The following is a 24326-nucleotide window of genomic DNA, read 5'->3' on the forward strand; positions in this document are numbered from 1 at the left end:
AGCATGGGGTAAAAGCCAAATATCCCATGCAGTCTGCGGAATTGCAATACGTAGGAGAATGGGCAAAGACTGAAAAGACTGTGTGCTTGCTACCTGCTTTCATAATCTTTGTGAAAAGCAGGAATCCAGATAGATCATCTACAATTTTCCTTTGTGTTCAGAGATGACCAGTGGTAGTGCAGGTTCAACACAGGCTACCAGAGGCTGGAACATCATCATAAGATTTTATTTTGAACGTGGCGGACTCTGGAGAAGTCATCTTTCCCAGGATGAAAGGCTCTCACTGCCCAAGCATGCAGCGGGAGCGTACACACAACTAAAAACTTCAACGCGAGCTGTCTACCAAGACAGGGGTTCACAGATCATGCAGACGTCAAGCACAAGGGACCAACTTGGTAGTTACAAGGAGCTGGCTGGTTAAGTTTCTGTGGGTATTAATCCAGGGCAGGGGAGGGGACTTGGCCTTCACATTTCACGTCCAAGTTATAGATATAGCTGGCAGTGGTCCTGTCCAGCGATAACATCTTCCCACATCACTGCTGCCTGATACCACCCGCCGGTTCTGGAACAGACCAGCGGAAGCACTTCTCCGACACATCCACTCTCTGGGAGTCTGAGGCATTCTACAGATAAGAGAGACGGGGATCCCACCATGCTCTGTCGTGGTGTGATGCTATACTGCTTTCCTGTGGTATTCTGGTGGAGCCACTTCATAATCACTGGAACTGAACAGTGCAGATGCATTCTTCGCAAGATATCTGAGTGAAGGAAAGGCAGTGTGAATAGGAATTAAGTGTATGGCACCTCCCCACATCTCTTCCAAGGGGCAAGGAAACCTTACCCAGCAAGAGTGGCTTCTCAAGGTTTTACTATCCACTCTGCTACTACCCTTTGGTGAACGCCACTGGCTCCTTTCTGGGCTTCCCCAAACACAAGGACATATATCTATATCCAAACAATCATGACCATATCAAAAACTTGGATTTATCTCAACTAATACAACATATCTACCTGGCTCATCACTCCATAAACATTCAATTTGTTAACAAGGTTATAGTCCAAGTGGATATATCCCAATTGTTTTAAATACGATTTTTGATATGGTCATAGTTGTTTGGAGATAGATATATATATAACTGTTACAGCTATATTGCAATTTTTTTTACCCAATTTATATGCCAATTGTTTAAACAAGCACAAGGACAGAGACACCTGCAGCCCAAATAGTCAGCAGTTTAATTCAAGACAGGAAACTTAGAAGGGAGGCACTGGCATTGTACTCACTTCAGAAAATCATGCAGGTAGTTGAGTAATAAAGCAAGGCTCTTCTCGTCCAGGGGTGTGTAGGCCAACATAGCGCCAATTCGCACTGTTGCGGGAAAAGACAGAAAAACAGAGCGTCACCTGCAGGCTTTCCCTGCTCCTAGCCTACATGCTACATGACAAGCCCTTCCAGGGAGTCCCGGTATCTGCCTCATACCCAGACGTAAATCTGAAAGATCTGTCTCTCTGTGGAAGCAGAGATTTATTACTTTTCACTGGTTGTACATTACATCAGAGGGGCAACAGCAGCATCATGTTTCCCTGCCCCTCTCATGCCTGGTTCCTAGATTCTAACACAATGAATCCTACTGACATGGTGCTGATGCCCAGAGCTGCCAAGAGACAGAGCCGGGCCCAGGGCAGTCGCTGTCCTCCCCCCTACATCTTCTCTTCTCCTTCCTCAGTCTGTCACTCTTGATGCGACTGTGTGTCGGGACCCAGGTTATCGCGTTAATGCAATCACCCGGGTCCCGACATACAGAAGGAGCAGGAGAGAGACAGACCCCAGTGAGGGGCCCCCTGGGAAGCTGGGCCTGGGGAATCTTGCCCCCCTGCTGGTGCTTCTCCTGTCCTCTTCTGAATAGCTGTTTAAACCACATGATACTTTGCTGAAACAGGCCTGCATGGTTCAAACAGCTGACTGAACTGCACAGCCACAGCAAACACACAAGAGGAAAGCAGAGGTGTTGGCACCATGACAGGAGCCATGATGTTATATAAGGGGGTAAAAGAGAAGGGAGCCATGAGGATGCAGACCAGCAGGTGAGAGAAAGGTGACTGTAGTTTTAGGATTTCTGGTATGAGTCTTGAATTATCATTAAAGGAAAAATAAAGTGAAACAATCCTCAATGAGGAATGCCAACTAATGTTCCGCAGAAACAATCATAAATGAAAAAGGAACAAAAGAACTTGCGATGTTGGGCAAAGAAAAGTACATCTGAAGCAAAAAGAGGGAAAAGAAACGGAGGAGCACAGCTACCACAAACCCTTGAGCCTACTGTATAGTATTAATCACTTGCCAACCGACACCAAAACCTCAAAAAACTTTTAAGAACTTTTATTCACACTTTGTTGGAAAAACTAGGAAATTATAAAAAGAAACTATATAGAAACAAAATTCATAACAATTTTCTAATAAAGCTTACAATGTGTTAAGGACTATATAACTAGCGACTACTTATCTGCTAAAACTTGTATGAAACACAGCGTTTGCTTCCGGGGATAGTGGGAGTCAGACCCCAAAATGTCTCCGGCAAAGCACGCAAGTTATTTTGTTCCTTTTCATTTATGAATCTTGAATTAGCCTGCAGCAATTAAAGGATAGGCTCCTTTCTGCCCACAAAGGCTGGAGGGAAGGGAAGAAGAGGGCATTAAGGAGAAAAACAAGTAAAGAGGAAACCCAAACATTTGAAAAAGTCACAAGCTGGATCCAGGCATGAGGGTAAGAGCAGGGGCAGAGGGATGCATTACTGTAGCAGAGGGTGGGGGTAGCAGAATTTCTGGTACAAATCTGGAGTCTACTGGGCACACGTCTACTTCAGGCATGGAGGATTCCCTCCCCCACCAGTCACTACAAATGCTTGCTGACTACCCATCTTAGAAGACTGTCCGTCAGAAGGGGACAGTGTGTAAGAGCTGAAAAACGTGATGATGAAGCAGACATGCAGTCCATTTCCTCTGAAAACTGGAAGAGACACTTCACGGAGTACTCCATTAACCAAGGCGCTCTTTACACTGTCCCCTGCTCAATCTCTAGACATTTCTTCCCTACATCTTCTCAATCCTCATTCCTTTGTCCCCTTCCTGATCCAACCCTCTCAGTTCCTCCCTCAGTTAAATTTCTCCCTTCATTAGATTAGTCAACATGTTTCCCAAAAAGCTTTACTTCCCTTCCTCTGAAGCCCCACTCCACCCTTGACCTCTCTTTCAGTCTGTCTGTCTGTGTGTGTGTGTGTGGTGGGGGGGGGGGGGGGGGGTACAGCACTCCCTTCAATGACTTAGGGGCTCATTTTCAAAAGAGAGAAATGTTTTAAAAAGTGGCATAAAGCAGCATTTGGATGTTTTGCTTGCAAAATCATTCAAGTCGCTATTTTTGAAAAACATTTTAAAGATGATTTTCTATGTAGTTTGTCTGCAATGCATCCAAATCACAAGGGGGCTTGTCAGGGGTGCATTAGGGGTGGGATTAGGGCGTTCCAAGAACTTGGGACATTTTTCTGCCATAATGGAAAAAAACACAAACTAAGATGTTTTGAGCGAGATCTGTTTTAATAACGACTAAGCTACAAAAGTGCCCTAAATGACCAGATGACCACTGAAGGAATAAAGGAATAACACCCCCTTACTCCCCCCCAATGGTCACTAACCCTATCCCCCCCCCTACAGATCTGAAAGAAACAGTACATACCTGCCTCTATGACAGCTGCAGATGTTATGCGCAGTCCTACTGGAGTAGCCAAGTAGTCAGTGCAGTGCACTGTAGGGAAAAGGACCCAGGCCCATATCCCACTCTAACTGTTACACTTGTGGTGGAAAGTGTCAGTCCCCCAAAACCCACCAAAAACCTACTGTACCCAGATATAAGTGGCAGCTGCAGACATAAGGGCTACTGTAGTGGTGTACAGTTGGATACAATAGGTTTTTGGTGGGTTTTGGAGGGTTCACCATACAATATAAGGGGGTAATTGTGAGATGTGTACCTGGGACCTCTTTATGTGAAGTCCACTGCAGTGCCCCCTAGGGTGCTCCGTTGCTCTGCTGGGATGTCTGTGTGGCCAGTCTACTAAGAACGCTGGCTACTCCTACATCCCAATGGTTTGTTTTTCTACGTTTTCAAAATGGACCAAAAAGATAAATGTACAGAGCACAAAAACATCTAGCAAGTGTCCATTGTTGACAAATTAAAAAAAAAAGACAGATTTTGCTGTTTTGAAAATCGTTAAATTCGCCACTTGGATTCTGGATGTTTTGAGCAAAACATCCAAAGTTTGATTTAGATGTGATATCAAAAATGCCCCTCCACGTGTACAAGCTGCTGCCATGGTCGCTTTGCAACTGGTAATAAAGCCGATTGGTTGCAAAAGACACGTCAGACTTCTTTTATCAGAGTATGAGATAAGGGAGACACACACACTGGAGAACACAGTATCTCCTCAATCTGGTGTCATAGTCTCTTCCCACCTCTCTCACTTATCTCAATAATGCATTCAGTACAGGCAGCAGGATCCATACCAGATGCTGTACAGCTGCTTGACATAACATGAAGTCCAGGAAACAGGGCAATTCATGCCACAAAAGACGGGCAAGGAGGGAAAGAGCCATAAGCCACTGGCACAGCATCAATGGAAAGTGTCACAACAGGGAAGATGACAGGAACAAACAGGCACTGCACAGAAAAGAGACAAGCACAGACAGACAATACATAAAAGGCGCAGGTGAACCAGTACTGACCAAATAAACGGAGGAGGTGTGGTGCTCCATAGATCTGGGACATGGGGGCATCTGGATGATCTGCCAGGATTTCAGCATACTGCGGTCTTTCAAATTTGTAAAGCAGCTGCGTACCCAGCATGACGTTAAAGTATTCCTTTATCCCTGCGACAACCTCATTCACTGCATATTCTCTGATACACAGTGAAAGGGGTGGGAAGAAACAAAAACAAGATGTTTAAAGAAAGCATAAATGCTGGCAGGCCCCATCTGGCTTGAAAAGCTAGTCCCCAGCTCAGTGCTCCTAGATGTCACTCTAGTCAAATGATCAGCAAGGGCTCAGTGCCACCAAGACTTCTGCTAACATCCTCAAGTAAGGATGAGAAGTTATTCCACATAGGCTCTCATTTGGAAGTGACTTTGGCCAGCATTGCTTTACACACACATAAGTCACATAAAAATGGCTTCCAGCAGACGCTCTATCAATGCATATAAGAAAAAATTAATAGTCACAGCTCGAGGACTTTCCCCACACATCTGCTCAACTCCCATGCAACAACATTGAGTTTCTCTCAATTTATAGCTGCCTATCCCAGTTTTACCCCTCATTTCCCCGTCGCTACAGATCATCTGTGCACATCAAAAAGGAGTGGAGGACTAACCTAGTGGGAACTGGGATCTATTCTCATTGCAGTTCCTTATGACTCTGGACAACCCACTTAACCCTCCACAGCCCCAGGTACAAAATAGGAATTAAAAAGTGATTAAGGGTTAGGAGTTAAAAGCAGCTTTTAACTCCTAAGCCTTACTCACTTGTTCAGAGCCCATGTTTTATCATTCCCACCTTAGTAATTCCCTTATTTGTCCTGTTTGTCTGTCCTAATTAGATTGTAAGCTCTGTCGAGCAGGGACTGTCTCTTCATGTCCAGTGTACAGAGTGGCGTACGTCCAGTAGCGCTATAGAAATGATAAGTAGTAGTATATAATATGTAAACCACTTTGACTGTAACCAAAGAAAGGCAGTATATCAAATCCCATCTCCTTTCTCTCCCCCCCCCCCCCCCCCCCCCGGCAGTCAAGGATCCTCTGTGCATATCCAAGCCTTTACCCCTCACAGTTAAGGATCTTCTTTGCTTATCCCAGGCTTTGCCCCTCCGTCCTCCCACACCTTACCCGTCACTCACCCCACACAACTAAGGATCCTGTATACTCATATCTGGTTTTAGACCTCAGTTCCCCATACCTAGGCTTTACCCTTTACTCCTTACCCTTCTCAAAGCCAAGAATCACCTGTGCTTCTCCCAAGCTTTGCCCCCACTCTCCCACAGCTATGGGAAAATTTATTCCTAATTCTCTTCCTCAAGTTCGATCAGACCAGTCCAGAACCAATATGTTGTTCCCATCAACCAGCAGATGGAGACAGAGATCAATTGCTTGCAAGCTTTGCCTTATAAAGGGCAACATGCAGCTCAAGCTCATCATTTTTTTAAAATAACAAAGCAATGAAAACAACTCTCCTTATTTTGTCCTTTAAAAGGAAGAATCCAACAAACATCAAAAGAGCAAAATAACTTTTCAGCAGAAAAGCAACAAATAGAATACTAGCATGGAAGTCTGGACTGGTCTAGTGGAACTTGAGAAAATTTGCAGTAGGCAAAAAAACTTCTCTTCCTATTTGTCCACACAGACTAGTCCAGAATCAATGTGATGTAACAAAGTACCTTTTAATGCTGGCAGGAAAACAAAACTTCTGCTTTAATCATTGAAGCCCCAAAAGTTGCAACTCTCCTGGTGACCACATCAAACTGATATGGTTAGCAAATGTATGAAGAGAGAACCAAGTTGCTGCCCAGCAAATATCGTCTGGCAAAATAACATGAAGCTCAGCCCAGGAAACTGCAACTCCTTTGGTTCAGTGAGCTCTCAAACATTAGGAGGTAATTTACCCTTTAGGATTTAAGCAGAAGAAATGGTTTCATTAAGCTATAAGGCAATAGTGGCTTTTGACAGTACTGTGCCTCTATTGGCGCCAGCAAAAAGAAAATCCATGACTTTCTAACTCATTAGTAACTTCCAAATACCTCATGAGAGCTCTGTGGACATCTAAAAAAAATGAAGAATTTTAAATTCCTCTCAAAAATTCTCTCATTCTTAAAAGAAGGGAGAGAATAATCTGAAACTTTCAGAAGAAAGGCTCTGTGAAGGGAAACCCCAGCTTTCACGAAATGTGAAAAGAGGTCCCTACAAAATGGGGCCTGAAGTTCTAAATTCTACAGCTACCAGAAACAAGAGTCTTGAGAGAAAGATCCTTAAGAGTTCACCTTTTTCAAAGGATCAAAGGAGAAAAAACTCAAGAGCTGCAGTTCCCAAATTTAGATAGCAACGAAAACGAGAAGGGGACAGACCAGTGTAGTTCCAAAACAGGTGGTTTGTTGAAGAAAAACAAAAAAATGACTCGACGCAGTCCTGCCTTTTAGCGCCACATGCTTTCTTGTAACAGACTTAGGTAAGTGTCAGTTCCTATGCAAAGGTCTGTTCGCAGACCTCAGGCACATTGCTGACACATCAAGGCCTGACCAAGGCAAAGTAACTTTCATTAACAATCCTGTTTACGAGCCGGGGGAACTTCATGATCAGAAAGAAATAGTTGTTTGGTCCCCCAAAACGACACCAATACTAGAAAAACATAGACTTTGTTTTCTAGTCTGCATGGCATCGAACCAGAGGAAAGGGTATAAAAACCTCTTCCATAAGCATAAAGCAAGCTGGTGTTATCTTGGACAGTTCACACGAGAGCTGCTAATAAACCAGCTTTTCTACTTTTCTTGTGTCCTACTCTTTCAGTGTTATCTAGGACTAAGAATTCGAATCTGTAAGAGATCGGTTGTGATGCATCCATTCCAGAGTGCTAAATTTCTACTTTCCGTCATCTTATTACCTTCCGTCATTGCCCGCTCCCTTCCTGGGGCTGGGTAAGTGTGATTAGTCTCCCACACAACTACCTGGTAGAAACCCAATTAGTAGTAACATCTCCATGCTACCAATCCCAAGGCAAGCAGTGGCTTCCCTCATGTCCATCTCAATAGCAGAATATGGACTTTTCCTCCAGGAACTTGTCCAAACCTTTTTTAAATCCAGATATGCTAACCAATGCTAACCTGCTGTTACCACATCCTCCAGCAACGCGTTCCAGATCCTATTTTTTGAGTGAAAAAGTATTTCCTCCAATTTGTTTTACAAGTATTTCCATGTAATTTCACTGACTGTCCCCTGGTGTTGAACTTTTTCAAAGAGTGAAAAATCGATTCACTTTTACCCGTTCTAGTCCATCAGGATTTTGTAGGCTTCAGTCATATTTCCCCATCAGCTTTCTCTTTTCCAAGCTGAAGAGCCCTAACCTCTTTAGCTTTTCCTCATATGGGAGGAGTTCCAGCCTCTTTATTATTTGGTCGCTCTTCTTTGAACGTTTTCTAATTCTGCTATATAACTTTTTTGAGATACGGCAACCAGAACTGAACACAGCACTCAAGGTGAGGTCGTACCATGGAGCGTTACAGAGGTATTATAGCATTCTTGGGCCAATGACAGCTGTTGTCAATAGGGGATTAAAATTTTTTTTTTTTTTGCAGTATTGACTTTCACTCTTTCTCTCCCCTCCCACTGTGGAAACAGCACTCCTCCCTCCCTGAGTACAACAGTGCTTTCTGTTGTCCCTCTCCCTCCCACCGGAGCATCAAACCTGCTTCAGTTAGCAGCCCCTACAGCGTGTAACACATAGGCGCCCGGCATCAGAGGCTTGGGGAGGCTTAGCTGAATGATCGGATCCTGATGATGTCACGCGACGCCCACGCGACGACGCCCACAGCACATGACCGGACCAGTTCCGCCCGCCTCGGTCGGCCCAGGCAGCCGCAGCCAGGATCTGTTTTGGACCGACGCCGACGCCGCGACCACACGCCCGGCCCATCCCATCATCAGCACAGGCCCAGTAGTTGTTGAGTTCTGCCTGCCCGGGGTTTACCGCACTCGGGCTCTCACACCAGCGCCGCGGACGGTCCTGTGCCTCTGGCTCTGCTGCAGTGCTTCTTCGCCTCGCCCTCAGGCAGCCAGTCAGGACTCAGCTGAGCCTTCCCTATGAGCGCTCGCTCCCGTCCCTCCGCATAGGCGGGAACGCGCGGGAGGGGCCTCACTTAGGGAAGAACAAGAGAGACAGTGTGTCTCTTGTGATGTTCCCTCCCACTTCCTGCCAGAAAAAATTGACAGTGGCACGTAGGCGCAGTGCATTGGATTTTTCTGGAGAGAGGAGAGAGACTGAGGTAGGTGCTGAGTTGACTGAACCAGGGTTTGCAGAGGGTGGAGGGTAGAAATATGAAGAATTGTAGGAGATGGGGAAAGGGAAGGGGGGAAGAGTAGTCAGTTTACCATTGGGGAGAAATACATGCACATAACTTCATTGGAAATGCCTCTGTATGAGTTTGTTGCTTGCTGTCTGGGCAAGCTGGTAGAGATGGGCTAGCTCTTTCTGTATAGGTGGTTTGACATTCTCCTTTGGTCTGCTCTTGAACTTCCTCTGCCTCAGGAAGGGGTAGTCTGCGCATTTTGCCACATTATAGAGCATGCTCATACTAACCATGACTATTTGATATATGTTGGCTGGGCTATACCCCTCCCCTGGAAGCAGCTTTTCATCAAGCTAAAGCTCATCTCTATGACTGTCCTGGTTTGGACAGGGGCCCTCTATTGTAATACTCCACTACATCCGTTGTAGGGGTGTTACTATATCAATCACAATCAATGATTTTTTTTGAGCACATCATTTTGGGTTGCCAGGGAGATATTTAAGGAGGATGACTTCCTGACCTGCACTGGAACAGATAGCAGCAGAATCGGACAACCAAACAACAAAGGTAGAAAGATCATTTTATTTTCATTATAGTGTTTGGAATATGTCCACTTTGAGAATCAGGTGCCTCAACATTAAAGTTTATATTATTTACTTATTTATGGCATTTTATCCCACATTAAACATGATGCTTTGTGACTCTACATGAGAATTGTGATATTATGATCCCTTGTTTCATATTGTTGACGGTCTGCATTTTCCGTATGGGTGGTATATTGGTGTATTAGGTTCTGCCCAGTGTAATATTTATGGTACAGTAAGGTTCTGAGTGTGTTTTTGCACAAAGTTGTGCATAGTGTTTTGAAGTTGAGCGATTGTGCTTAGAATATGCTTTGAGCAACCACTTTATTCTTTGACATATACATATCTAATATCTAAATTTAATAAAAGGTATTAATTGTGACTTTTATTTTTATTTATTTTTTGTGTGTTATCAGACAATTATGGATTTAAGCTCCACCCCTGGCCCCACCCCCTAACCCCGCCCACTTTAGCCTCCCCAAACAGTTGGGCCACCGACCGTCTATGGTGTAACATGCTGCCTGAGCTGACGTCAGATCCTTCCCTCTGCGTGTCCCGCCTCTCTGACACAACTTTCTAAATCCACAAGTGCAGGGTGGGACATGCAGAGGGAAGGATCCGAAGCCAGCTCAGGCAGCATGTTATACGCTGCAAGGGCTGCTAAACAAAGCAGGTTTGATGGTCCGGGGGGTGGGGGTGGGGGGACAACAGAAAGCGGTGTTGCACTCAGGGAGGGAGGAGTGCCATTTCCACAGTGGGAGGGGAGAGAAACAGTGAAAGTCAATACTGCAAAATTGGTAGAACAGAAAGCGGTGCTGCTGGACTCAGGGAGGTAGGTTGAATGAAGCAGGCACTGGACTAGGAAGGGGGTGTGTGGTTGAAGAAAAGGATGTGGTTGAAAGAAGAAGGAGGTACTTGAAAAGGGGAAGATAGAGACACTACTGGAAGATGGTGGGAGAGATAGGGACACAGAGGGACACTACTTGAAAATGGTGGGGGACATGGGGGGTTATGCTGGCAAGAGAGGGAGATAGAGACACAGAGAGACACTACTGGAAAAGGCGGGGAGAGATAAAGATACAGGGACAATGCTGGAAAAGGAAGAAGATGGAGACACAGGGATTATGCTAGAAACGGAGGGAGACGGGGACATGGGGGGACAGTGCTAGAATAGGGAGATGATGAGGACCTGGGGAGGGGTGTTATGTTTGAAAGAGAGGGAAGATGGGGACACAAGGGGTAATGCTGGAAAGGGAGGAGATGGGGAAACTGGGAGTAGTGCTAGAAAAGGAGGGAGATGGGGAGGGAAGGTAAAAGAGATGCCACATTGCATGGGGGTAGGGAGAAAGGTGTCACCAGACCACAGAGAGGGAGAAGAGGAACATGAAAGAGGAGCTCGGACGAAGAGAGGGGAAGAGAAGCTGAACCCATGAGGAGAAAGGGAGAGATGCTGGAATGGGAGAAGTTGACCAGAGGGAAAAGAGAAAGATGAGATGGGAGAAGAGTAGGAAAGATGATGAAGTCAGAGAGAGCGCGATGTGGTACCATGGGGAGGGTCAGGGGAGAGAAAGGATTGGCTGGGGGGGGGGGGGGGCGGAGAAAGGGGAGAAGAGAAACTGGACGGGGTAGGGATGATGACAGAGGGCAGATACTGAATATGAGGGAAAAAGGGACAGGGAGACAGAGGGGAGGTGCTGGACATGACAGATAAGAACACAGAGGGAATGATGGTAGACATGAAGAAAGAAGAAATGTCAAATGGACAGGAGACCTACAAATAGGTGGGGAAATGTGGGATACAAATGTAACAAATAAATACAGTACAAAAATGGATGGGACTAGGGGAGAAGGGGGACGGTTCAGAAGATGGATAGGACTTGGTGATTGAATGAGAGTGTGTTGGGGAGCAGAGCAGGGAATTATAGATAGCACAGATGGTATGGGAATTTTGAGGGATGCTCGTACTTGGCATTGGTAAGTATGAGTGGGGGTATGTTGATGGGTTGGGGGAATGAGTGAAGGTGTGAAATGGATAAGAGAAGAGGGGCAAAAAAAGGGGATGAAGTTTGGGGGAAGTTTGAGACACAATGTGAATGACCTGGAAGATTGAAGAAGATGAGAGGCACTGAAAAAGGATGGGTGTATTGGAGAGAGGTATGGGTCTCTGATTGTAGTTTACAGACTGCCTCTAATTGTTTCACCAATTTGGGGAATCACTATGTGCAGTTCCCTATAAAATGTATCATACTAACATATCTCACCTCTTTTCTTTTACTGCCAATAAATTGCAACAATGGTCTAATCTCCCACTATCCTTGATGGGGCATATAAATCTTTTTACCATGGTTATTTTCCCTAAGTGGCTGTATTATTTGCAAACCCTTCCCCTGTATTACCTCTAAAGCATTCTCTCCACAGGCTAGTTTTCTGTTTTTGCTTTGGGGGGGAAGGGGGGCAAGAAACCGAAGATCAAATTTAAATTTTTGATGGGTAACTGGCGTAGAGGAGGCTTGGGGCTACCAGATTTCAAGCTACATAATATGGCCTGCATGTTGCGGCATTTGTGTGATTGGCTTACTTAGGAAGTCCATTATACCCCAGAGTCTACAGAATCTGCTTTTTGCTCTCCCCTACTCTATGTATTGCATGCTAAGGCTTCGATTTTACTGTCTCACCTGCGTATGAGCGTGTTGATTAAACCCATTCAGGCAGTATGGCGAGACCTTGCTCGGTTGTGGTAGTCCTCACTGTAGTGGTTTCTTACCAGTTCAGGGGAATTTGGATTTTTCTCCAGGTTCTGATAATCGTACGATATTCACTTGTGTGCAAAGAGGTTTATGTCAATTGAATCACTTTCTTTCCTCAACTGGCTTTCTTTGTTTAGCAGCTGAATTATTTCCATGGGAGGAGAACTTTGCAACCTTTATGCCTACCAACAACTTCCTCATTATATTGCATCCTTAGATTCATCACACCTTTGTAGAGCTCTTGTTACTAGATTACAGGACTTTTCTGAGGTACCGTCAGGTGATCCTCTTTCAATTTCTTTGTTACACTGACGTTTGCTCCCTGCTTGTCCTCCCCACGATCTTGGGGTCTTAGCCAGTCGTTGGTTGGCTGACTTGCGCTATCAGCCTTGCTCTCGAAACATATTGAGATGCATTCGCCATGTCCAACTGTGGGTATTTGATGCGGAACTTCTGGAATGTCAATATTGGGTACTCTTTCAGGACTATGTTTCACAATCTAGACTTCATGCCATGGGGTAAGGTGCACCTTTTGGAGGGCTTTGATTCGTTACATGGAGCGTATACTACATCACAATCTTTCTCCTGAGTGGTATTTTGTTGGGTCAATTCAATTCAATTCTTGTATACCACCAATATCCTCTTTCCAGGGTTCAGTGCGGTTTACATTCTAGGTAAGACAAAAGCAGGTAGTGTTAGTGTGAGGTATGAAAAAATTAGAAACCACTGGTATAATGAATGAGACTAACAACATTAAAGGAAAAGATAATGGATGATACTAGGAAGTAGAAGTCATGATGGATTACTATGAAGCAGTCTATGGGAAGAGAAAGGTTTTTAGCCTCTTCCTGAAGTTGAGGTAGCTGTTTTCTGTTGACAGGAATAGGTAGAGAGTTCCATAATTTGACTTCAAGTAGGGGGAATAGAGAGTTGAAAATCTTTGGGTGGGGATTCGGACTAAATCTCAGGTAACTTGGGTGGCGAAGGCTTGTATAGCTGAGAAGAAGTATATCTTGCAGAATTGGATTAAGCCTACAGTACCACACTATTGGCATTGGAGGAATAGAATCCATGAATTCATGCATTGCATTGCTCTTACTGGAGCTTTGAGCCACACATTTAACTTCTTTCCTTTTTTAAATAAATTAATATTCTATATAACCTGAATTTTCTTAGGTAGAGGATCATAAGAGTACAGACTCTCCATGTTGCATGCCTTGGCTACGGGTATCATATGAACAAGTGGAGTTATGTTTATTAGCAATAAGGTTCCTTTTTTTTTTTTTGCACATATCTAACGGTTTTGTTCTTTATTTTTGGTTGGGCTGGAGGGAAGGTCGGGAAGGCAGATGGGTTTCAATTCTTATTAGGACAAAAATGGATGAAGCAGGGCTATATTTGGCTCCATTATTCAGACATTAGCATTTTTGCTTGGTTTAAGTACTGTACTCTTTGTTGTTTGTTTCCATTGTCATCATAAAAAAGTATAACAATAAGGGGGATGGGTAGGGGGATGGATAAGCTTCAGAGGAGGGTTAAGGAAGAGGTGAGGGGATGTTGAGTGATGATATATTTGGGGGGGAGGGGAGATAATGGAAAATGGAATGAAAATTCATGCTGTGTGTTTATTATGATTATTTATCTGTTTTGCTAATAAACAAGTTTTTCCACATAAACAGATTACATTCATGAGTGGTTGGAGGAGGAGGTCTAGTGGGACATGGGTTAAGGGTAGGGGTACTTAGTTTAAATCCCCTCTGAGATTGGAAGGTTCTGGGAGATTATAAGAAAACCAGTCTCTTGGACTTTATTATGGTAAGGTTGGGGATTTGTCTGAGGGCGGGCCAGGGAGGAAAGGAGGGAAGTCCGGAGAGGCAATCAGCTGTTGTTGCTGGTGCAGCGCCTTCACATGGAGGTGAGAGGCGAAGTTAGGGCTCGGTGGCAGAAGGAGGGGGGCGGGTGGAGTGGGGGAGCGGCAGCGGCGACGACCTCAGGGGTGGCGGCGGGGTCATGGGGGGGGCGGCAGATGGCGGGGAAGCTGTCATTTCAAGGAAGGAAGGGAGGGGGGCCGGGGCTGCTTAAAATTCTGATTTCAACGCAGGGGGGAGGGGGGGGGGCAAGGCCGTCCATGAAGGACGTGGGTTTTTTTTACATCCTTGGCATGCGCAGAGCAGCCAGCATAACGCTTGGCTGCTCTGCGCATGCTCTACTGGCCGATTATCCGACGGTTTTACGAAGGATTAGAGAATGCAAGTGAGCTACAACGAGTAGCTCATTTGCATTCCCTTTCCTTGATGCATAGCCGTTCCCTACCGATTCGCTATGAAATTCGGTACGGAACGGCTCTAACGACGACTTTAGTGCATCCCCCCCTGAGTGAGAGAGTATGTGTGTGACAGAGATACCTTCCCCCCTCCCTCTCTGGTCTCAGGACCCCTCCCCCTTCCCTCTCTGGTCTCAGCACCCCCTCCCAATGTGTCCCCTCTTTCTTTCAGCAGCCTCTCACCGCAGGCAGCCATCAGCATTGGCTGTCAGCTCTGCAGCCGCTCCTCTCGCCTCTCATGTCGCTGCAACTCCTCCGGGGTCTGCTCCAGGGGCAGCGACGTGAGAGGCAAGAGGAGCGCCGCAGAGCCAACAGCCAATGCCTGATGGCTGCCTGCGGTGCCGCGTTTGCTTTTTAAAGCATTTGTTGTGTTAATTAGTTCTTGGGCCTGGGCTGCGAACTCGGGGGGTGGGGAATGGTGGCGACCCTGGGGGGGTGGAGGGGCGACCTCAGGGGGGATGGAGGGATGGCGACCGTGGGGGGGGGGTGAAGGGTTGAGCGGCGGCGGTGGCGACCTGGGGGGGTGTGGCGTTGCAGCAAGGGCAGCAGGGGCAGGGCCTCGTTCTGCTGTCGTGTGGTTGGTCAGTGCTGCAGCTGACATACCCGGAACTACGTGACGTCAATTCAGGACATAGAGCCTTACACAGCGCACAAATGTTTAGAGGCTTGAAGGCTTCACTTTCTCGGCTTCAGAACGTTGGAGGTGCGTTTTATTATATAGGATATACAAGATAGTAAATGTTAGACCCTTTTGAAGCAAGCGCTTAAGGTTTGAACATTTGGGCATCAGGCAGCTTATCTGTAGTGCCTGTGTTTCCAGGGATTGTCTCCTTTGTATTCTACAGATTCATGAAGGGATGCATGAGGAGGAGCTGGAGTTGCCTAGAGAGCCTTTTTATTTAGGGGTGAGTTTTGCTTATGTAGCAGTTCCTATTTATGATCTTATTAAGACTTCTGCCGGGTGTATGGCTGTCTTGGTTTTGGCTAGGCATCTTTTGTAGCTTCGCAGTTGGTCAGCGGGAGAGAAGTCTAGATTTCCAACAAGCGGTAACAGATCTGTCTGAGCAGGATCTTGATGTAAAGTATTCCAAATAAATTGCATAGGTTTCAGAAGGACATGTTGCTTGAAATCAGAAGGAAGCTTATCAGCAGAAGAATATAACAGATAATAAGGGTGCAAACTAGACTTTCTCCAATGACCAAGGAGGATAGTCCTCGGATCTCCGCATTTTATGCCAAGAACAGGGCAGACGTGCAGCAAGCAGCACGCTCTCTTGATGGTCCACAAAAGCCCCCCCCTCCCCCAAGAAGATATAATATGAACAAGCACAAACAGCCCTGACCCCATCAGGTAATAAACAATTAAGGCAGCGAAGCGCTAGCAGTGAAAAAGAGTTCAAAGGGTCCAAAATCCAACAGACTGTCAAGTACCACCTGAGCTCCAAAAACACGCAAGTATGCCGTCTTCTGGCAATCCGGAGAGGATCCAAGGCCCTGAAGAAAATCTCAATAGTATAGTCTAGAGCATTAGTGTTGTGTGTAAAAAAAAAACAACACACACCAGTGATATGCCAGAGATAAACTCCCACCGGAACCGATGTTCCCAAAAGGTAATATGTACACCAACACCAAATCAGGTATCCAATGTACGATCTTCCACTGGAATAGTGGTCTTCTTCCTAACAGCAGTAAGTGAAGCATCCACCTTAGGCTACTTAAACATAATTCTTCCTGAGACCTGCTTTAGGAGTATCCCCCCCCCCCCCCCCCCCCCCACTCCAGAATCAGAACCTGAATTGCTTAATGTACCAGGAAGACCTTAGGAGTTGTTGTTTCTTTTAATCCCTTCAAGAACTGGATCTTCAACTGAATGGCTGAGAGAGCTCCGAGGACAGGTTTGGGGACCACTGTCCTAAGTTTTACTCCTCACTCTCCCAAAGCTAAGAATCCTCTGTGCTTATCCCAGGTTTTCAATTAGTGCTTAACACTTGATTATTCCCCTTGCCTTTTTAGCAAATTCCTGATTTTGTTATTCTATCTGGAATCCCACTATCTTTCTTAAGAGCCCTTCTGAAACCTCTCTCACACAGGCCTTTCTTTACCACCATTGCCTGCTGCTATGCTTTCGGATCCTCCCCAGGCTATTCACCACAATCACTGCATGCCCCCAGTCTAATTCTTTGGTCATTCAATCAAATCAAAGAGATGAAACAGATGCAACTCCGGACAGGAGGCCAGGGTTTCTTTTAATTATATGGGGGCTGATAAGTAAAAGCATTTAACCGGGCAGGAGAGGATCCTACCTGCTTAAATGGTGCCCAGCTGTACTTGCTGAAAATCAGCTATTTTGTCAGCAATTTGGGGGCGGAGTCGGCACTTAACCAGATAATTGTTAATCTACTGTACCTGTATCCTTTTACCTTCACATATTTATTAATCTCATTATGGTTTCATCTTCTTCTTTATCCTTCTACTCTTATGAAACGTTGCATTTGATTTATAATCTGTTTATATATTCTTACAATGTAGTTTTCATTTAGTTGTTTGCTATGTAAGCCACATTAAATCTGAGTCACTCTCGGGCTAATGCGGGGTAAAAATATCATAAATAATTAAATAATTGCCAATATTCAGCCTTAACTGGTTAACTGCTGAAATAGGACTGCTGTTTGTGTGCATAAGTAATGTCATACTAGGAAAAGACCAAAGGTCCATGGAGCCCAGCATCCTGTCCCCGACAGCGGCCAATCCAGGTCAAGGGCACCTGGCAAGCTACCCAAACGTACAAACATTTTATACATGTTATTCCCGAAATTGTGGATTTTTCCCAAGTCCATTTAGTAGCGGTCTGTGGTACTATCTTTGGGTGGTTTAACTTCACCAGTTAAGGGCTGACTGAATATTGGCAACTATGCAGTTAAGTGCATTCCATCTGCACATACCTACATATTTAATGCTGGAGCCCAGACATGGCATAAAGCCAGCAGCGGCTGAATATTTAACCCTGTATGTTCATTTTCGGCAGCCACACAACAGGTCCACTGACAATAAAGGTCAACTATCTCACTCACCCTCCATCACAACAGGCTACATACTTGTTATCAGTGTTTCCGCGGGACTTCTTGTAATTTGCATAATCATCCAAAACAGAATCCACGTTCTTCTTGGCAGGAAGATAAAAGAGCTAGAGAGAAGACAGGCAGATTCACAGGTAACCCTCCTTCTTTGCAGCAGCTCTCCCTACAGCCAGCCAGCCCACAAAACTAGGGCAGACTCAGGGTCCAAAGCCACCCAGGCATTTATAGTGCAACCCTCAGGAGCCTTCTTATGCTCATGAAATCTATGGGATTTGTACAAATAAGTCAGCAAACAGGATAGCCAACTTCACACTGGACACAGCTATCACCTGGGTGAGTTTTGGGCTAAAACCCAAATTTGTGGAATGAGGCACTCCGTTATGAGAGTGATCCTGTGCAGTTCCGAGTGCACTGACAGCAGTGCGTATCTTGAATAGATTTGACCATCAGTCCCAGTAAAGGCCAAAGGTAATGTCTACCATTCACAGAACTGGAATATATATAAAATAGTAGAGTAGACTGGCACCTGTTTTTGCCTGGTGATCAAGTCCCAGTCATCTACGAGCCACGGTTTGAGCTCTTCTGGAATCTTAACCTTCACTTCAACTCTGTTCATAAATGTTTCCTCCTGTGTGGAACAGATAATAAGAGAAAGATTGTCAAGCAGGGCTAATGGCTACAGATGTACCTCAGGAAACAGAGATACCACTGCAGAAAGGAGAATCAATTTCAAAACCTTTTAACACTGCATCTGCTCTGCCAGTCTACTTGCATGATGCATTAATGCCTTTGATCCCAACTGATTGGCTCTTAGTTACATAGCAGTCTTCTAGTCTCTTGCACGACTGTTATGGAACTCTATTGCTCATTATTTATGGGTAGTTTTCCTTGCCTAAATTTAAGGCTGGTTTGAAAACTTAATTTCTTCTCAAGAGGCATTTGGGATTTGATTGTTTGGCACGTAGGGTTGGTGCTGAGTGTGGTGGGCATGCTGCCTTTCATTTTCTATTGCACTTTTTTTTGTTTCTGTCTACTTGTTCTGTATATGTTTGATTAAGAACATAAACCAGTATGATATCTGGGATTGTAAGCTCTGTTGAGCAGGGACTGTCTCTTCATGTTCAAGTGTACAGCGCTGCGTATGTCTAGTAGTGTTATAGAAATGATAAGTGGACAGTAACCTAAGCAGTATTTTTTGGGGTGGGGAAGGGTAAAGAGCAACTGCGGTCAAGGCAAAGCAGGTCCTGACCATGAAACACAAACATGAAATACTTCTACGAGCAGGGAGAGTGAGCAGTTTTCAAAACTACCCATTTATACAGATTATTCTGGGAGAGGTTCTATTGGGGACACAATGTTTAAGGTTTGCCTAGGGCATCTTGTATTGATCCTGTTGCAGAAGGTGGTATATACAAATCACAGAATAAACATAAAAGCCCCCCAACTATTCACTCTTCTATAAACACACTCGTCTCTTACGCAGATCTCCACGGAGTGCGTTCCAAAGTGAAAGCAACCCTTGAGGGCCACAATCTTGCCCATTCTCGATGGCTAAGGATACTTACGCTTTCAACGGTGGGATCTACCCGAGCCCTCTTCTTCCGTGGAGGCTGTGGTGTCTCACTTGTACTGCTACTTTCTCCTACTCCAGGAGCTGCTGAGAGACCATCCATAAAATCTGTGCTCAACATCAGTTTGGTCCGCCTTCTGTCCATTAACCTCTGTCCACATTCATCTGACCGCACTAACTGCTATGTTTTTAGTACCCATTTGTCCACACTCACATCCAACTCCGTGAACTCTTGCACTCAGCAGATTTCTTCCATAAACCTCAAAGAGTTACACAAATGCATAATGTCAAGAAAATTTTTTACCTTTCTGTTTGTTCTTTTTTGTTTTTCTGCAGAGAAAGAAAAGCATAATGTGATTCCTGAAGTCATTTTGGCAGTGCCCAGAGTACAGAGGTGATAGTGGGACACTGATCTTATGCAGCACAGACACAGCACAGCTTCGCCCAGCATCATCAGATCACAAAGCCCAAGGAACAAAGGTACCAACCATGGTTTTCCTTCAGACATTTATGAATTTGGCTCATTTTAATGCTCTGAGATTGTATCTTATTCCCCCCTCCTCCCAATCCATGAATCATATTACTTGGAATAAAAAATAGTATACATATAGCAAGTCAAAAGCACTTGAGTGGAGCAGAAATCAGGCAGCCACCACTCCAGGGAAATTTAGCTCTACCACCAACCTAATCACTGATGCGGGAAAAGCAGCATCTAAGCACATTCTTCACTGAATGCCACACAGATCCAAGGATGAGGGGAGTGAAATATATGGAAGTGAAAGAACAATCCCACTCCACACATTTCAATTCCATCTCAGGCAGAAAAGGGATGACACATTTAACAGAGTGGGAGAGGTAAGAGGAGAAGAGAAATATCTTACACTTCTACATTCTTCTGTTGCAGAGCAGATGTCTTCTTTCCTGGAGCTGCACCTCTCATCTTCCCCTCTGCATACTGCTCCCTTTAAAACCAACATGCACAATTATATCTGCTCTCAGGAGACAGCGATCCTTTCTATAACTATGTATGCAATTAGGCCCACCCTAAGTAGGAAGCCACCATTTTTGATAATCCACAGCTTACAAGCAAGAGCTTCTGGGGCAGAAAAGATCCATTCTCTCACCCCTCTTGGGATAACATAGGTAGGGTCTCTTCCCTCCATTCCTTTCCCCATGATGTGTGTAGGATCTGCAACTCCTTCCCAACCCCTATGACAGAATGTGGAGGATGTGCATCTTCCATCCCCCTGTAGCTGGCAAGATCCTAAGAGAGTAAAACAGATTTTATACTGCTTATCCCAGGAATAAGCAGTGTATTTTCCCACGTCCAGCTTAATAATGGTTTATGGACTTTTAGAAACCTTTTTTAAACCCTGCTAAGCTAACTGCTTTTATCAAATTCTCAGCAACAAATTCCAGAACTTAATTACACACTGAGGGGGTCTTTTACTAAAGATTAGCTCGAGTTATCTGTGGCAGGGCCCATAGAATAAAATGGGACCTGCTGCAGATAACTCGAGCTAATCTTTAGTAAAAGACTCCTTGAGTGAAGAAATATTTTCTCTCATTTGTTTTAAACTTGCTACTTAACCGATGAAAGTGGGGAGGGGTTAACAACTGTATTTACTATCCTGGTGCTTTCTATGTTAACATTTATGAAAATAAAGACAGTTTAAAAATTTTACCATTTCGTAGCTTCACTGAGTGCCCCTTAATCTTTGTATTTTTGGAAAGAGTAAATAAGCGATTCACGTCTTCCCGTTCCACTTCACTCAGGATTTTGTGAATCTCTATTGTATCTCCCCTCAGTTGTCTCTTCTCCAAGCTGAAAAGCCCTAGCCTCTTTAGCTTTTCCTCATAGAAAAAGCGATATTTCTTACCTGAAGCACGTATTCTCCGAAGACAGCAGGCTGGATATTCTCACGTGTGGGTGACGTCACGTTGGCCCCCGGAGGATTTTAGTAAAAAATCGCAGAAGTCTCTTCTGGAGCGTTCTACCGCGCAAGGCGCCCGTACTGCGCATGCGTGAACACGATTTCCTGCCCGTCGCGCAGTCACGCTCCTCAGTTGAATCCAATAGATGAAAAGAAATCAACTCCAAAGGGGAGGAGGGAGGGATTGTGAGAATATCCAGCCTGCTGTCCTTGGAGAATACCTGCTTCAGGTAAGAAACTTCGCTTTCTCCGAGGACAAGCAGGCTGATATTCTCACGTGTGGGGTATCCCTAGCCCCCAGGCTCACTCAAAACAATAACCATTGGTCAATTGGACCTCACAACGGCGAGGACATAAAGACTGACCTGAAACAAAAAACAGCTGAGAGTGCAGCCTGGGACAGAATAAAAGTGGGCCTAGGAGGGTTGGAGTTGGATTCTAAACCCCAAACAGATTCTGCAGTACCGACTGCCCAAACCGACTGTCGCGTCGACTGTCCTGCTGAAGGCAGTAGTGAGATGTGAATGTGTGGACTGATGACCACATCGCAGCCTTGCAGATCTCTTCAATAGTGGCTGACCTCAGATGAGCCACTGACGCAGCCATGGCTCTAACATTATGAGCTGTGACATGGCCATCTAAAGTCAGCCCAGCTTGGGCGTAAGTGAAGGAAATGCAATCTGCTAGCCAATTAGATGTGGTGTGTTTCCCGACAGCAACTCCCCTCTTGTTGGGATTAAAAGAAATAACACAGTAACATAGTAGATGACAGCAGAAAAAGACCTGCACGGTCCATCCAGTCTGCCCAACAAGATAGACTCATATAGCTACTTTTTGTGTATACCTTACCTTGATTTGTATCTGTCATTTTCAGGGCACAGACCGTATAAGTCTGCCCAGCAATATCCTCGCCTCCCAACCACCAGCCCCGCCTCCCACCACCGGCTCTGCCACCTAATCTCAGCTAAGCTTCTGAGGATCCATTCTCTCGGAACAGGATTCCTTTATGTTTATCCCACGCATGTTTGAATTCCGTTACCGTTTTCCTCTCCACCACCTCCCGCGGGAGAGAATTCCAAGCATCCATCACTCTCCGTGAAAAAATACTTCCTGACATTTTTCTTGAGTCTGCCCCCCTTCAATCTCGTATCGTGCCCTCTAGTTCTACCGCCTTCCCATCTCCAGAAAAGGTTAGTTTGAACGTCTGTATCATATCACCCCTGTTCCTTCTTTCCTCCAGGGTATACATGTTCAGGTCAGGTGCTTGAAATAAACAACTGGGCGGACTGTCTGTGGGGGCTTGTCCGCTCCACGTAAAAGGCCAATGCTCTTTTGCAGTCCAAAGTGTGCAGCTTGCTTTCGCCAGGACGGGTATGAGGATGGGGAAAGAATGTTGGCAAGACAATCGACTGGTTCAGATAGAACTCCGACACCACCTTTGGCAGGAACTTAGGGTGCGTGCGGAGGACTACTCTGTTATGATGAAATTTAAGATGACGAGCATGAACCACTAGAGCCTGAAGCTCACTGACCCTACGAGCTGAAGTAACAGCCACCAAGAAAATGACCTTCCAGGTCAAGTACTTCAGATGGCAGGAATTCAGTGGCTCGAAAGGGGGTTTCATCAGCTGGGTTAGAACGACATCGAGATCCCATGACACTGGAGGAGGTTTGACAGGGGGCTTTAACAAAAGCAAACCTCTCATGAAGCGAACAACTAAAGGCTGTCCAGAGATAGGCTGACCTTCTACACATTGATGATAAGCATTAATCGCACTAAGGTGAACTCTTACTGAGTTGGTCTTGAGACCCGACTCTGATAAGTGTAGAAGGTATTCAAGCACGGTCTGAGGAGGACAAGAAAAAGGATCTAGGGCCCTGCTGTCATACCAGACGGCAAATCTCTTCCATTTAAAGGAGTAGCACCTTTTAGTGGAATCTTTCCTGGAAGCAAGCAAGATTCAGGAGACACCCTCAGAAAGACCCAAGGAAGCGAATTCTAAGCTCTCAACATCCAGGCCATGAGAGCCAGAGACTGGAGGTTGGGATGTAGAAGCGCCCCCTCATTCTGAGTAATGAGGGTTGGAAAACACTCCAATCTCCATGGTTCTTCGGAAGATAACTCCAGAAGAAGAGGGAACCAGATCTGACGGGGCCAAAAGGGCGCTATCAGAATTATGGTTCCTCGGTCTTGCTTGAGTTTCAGCAAAGTCTTCCCCACCAGAGGTATGGGAGGATACGCGTATAGAAGGCCTGTCCCCCAATGAAGGAGAAAGGCATACGACGCTAGCCTGCCGTGGGCCTGTAGTCTGGAACAGAACTGAGGGACCGTGTGATTGATCTGAGTGGCAAAAAGATCCACCGAGGGGGTGCCCCACGCTCGGAAGATCTTGCGGACAACAGCCCTGTTGAGAGACCACTCCTGAGGTTGCATTATCCTGCTCAACCCATCAGCCAGACTGTTGTTTACGCCGGCTAGATAAATGGCTTGGAGAAACATGCCGTATTGGCGAGCCCACAGCCACATCTGGACGGCTTCCTGACACAGAGGGCGAGATCCGGTGCTCCCCTGCTTGTTGACGTAGTACATGGCAACCTGGTTGTCTGTCTGAATTTGAATAATTTGGTTGGACAGCCGATCTCTGAAAGCCTTTAGGGCATTCCAGATCGCTCGCAACTCCAGGAGGTTGATCTGAAGACGCTTTTCCTGAAGGGACCAAGCTCCTTGAGTATGAAGCCCATCTACATGCGCTCTCCACCCTAGGAGGGATGCATCCGTCATCAGCACTTTTTGTGGCTGAGGAATTTGGAATGGGCGCCCCAAAACCAGATTGGATCGAATTGTCCACCACTGCAGGGAATTCCGAAAGTCGGTGGACAGCTGGATCACATCCTCTAGATTCCCTGTAGCTTGATACCACTGGGAAGCTAGGATCCACTGAGCTGATCTCATGTGTAGACGTGCCATGGGAGTTACATGAACTGTGGAAGCCATGTGC

At 45.6% G+C, this 24326-nt stretch overlaps 1 protein-coding gene across 3 annotated transcripts in view; it reads right to left on the reverse strand.

The window, feature by feature from the left end:
* Positions 1–210: 210 nt before the first annotated feature.
* MORF4L1 (mortality factor 4 like 1) overlaps positions 211–24326 on the reverse strand; it is a 99221-nt gene continuing 75105 nt past the window's right edge. For 2 of the 3 annotated variants that reach the window (XM_030189817.1, XM_030189819.1), the window contains 8 exons: positions 20275–20355; positions 19698–19723; positions 19389–19480; positions 18350–18451; positions 17842–17930; positions 4774–4946; positions 1285–1369; positions 211–758 (listed from right to left, as the gene is read on the reverse strand). In XM_030189817.1, coding sequence (XP_030045677.1) covers positions 674–758; positions 1285–1369; positions 4774–4946; positions 17842–17930; positions 18350–18451; positions 19389–19480; positions 19698–19723; positions 20275–20355 — 733 coding nt within the window. In that variant the 3' untranslated portion in view covers positions 211–673. The remainder of the gene's footprint in view (positions 759–1284; positions 1370–4773; positions 4947–17841; positions 17931–18349; positions 18452–19388; positions 19481–19697; positions 19724–20274; positions 20356–24326) is intronic. The other variant, XM_030189818.1, reaches the window with a different exon arrangement.

Source organism: Microcaecilia unicolor, chromosome 1, assembly GCF_901765095.1.
Source record: "Microcaecilia unicolor chromosome 1, aMicUni1.1, whole genome shotgun sequence".
Classification (NCBI taxonomy): Eukaryota; Metazoa; Chordata; class Amphibia; order Gymnophiona; family Siphonopidae; genus Microcaecilia; species Microcaecilia unicolor.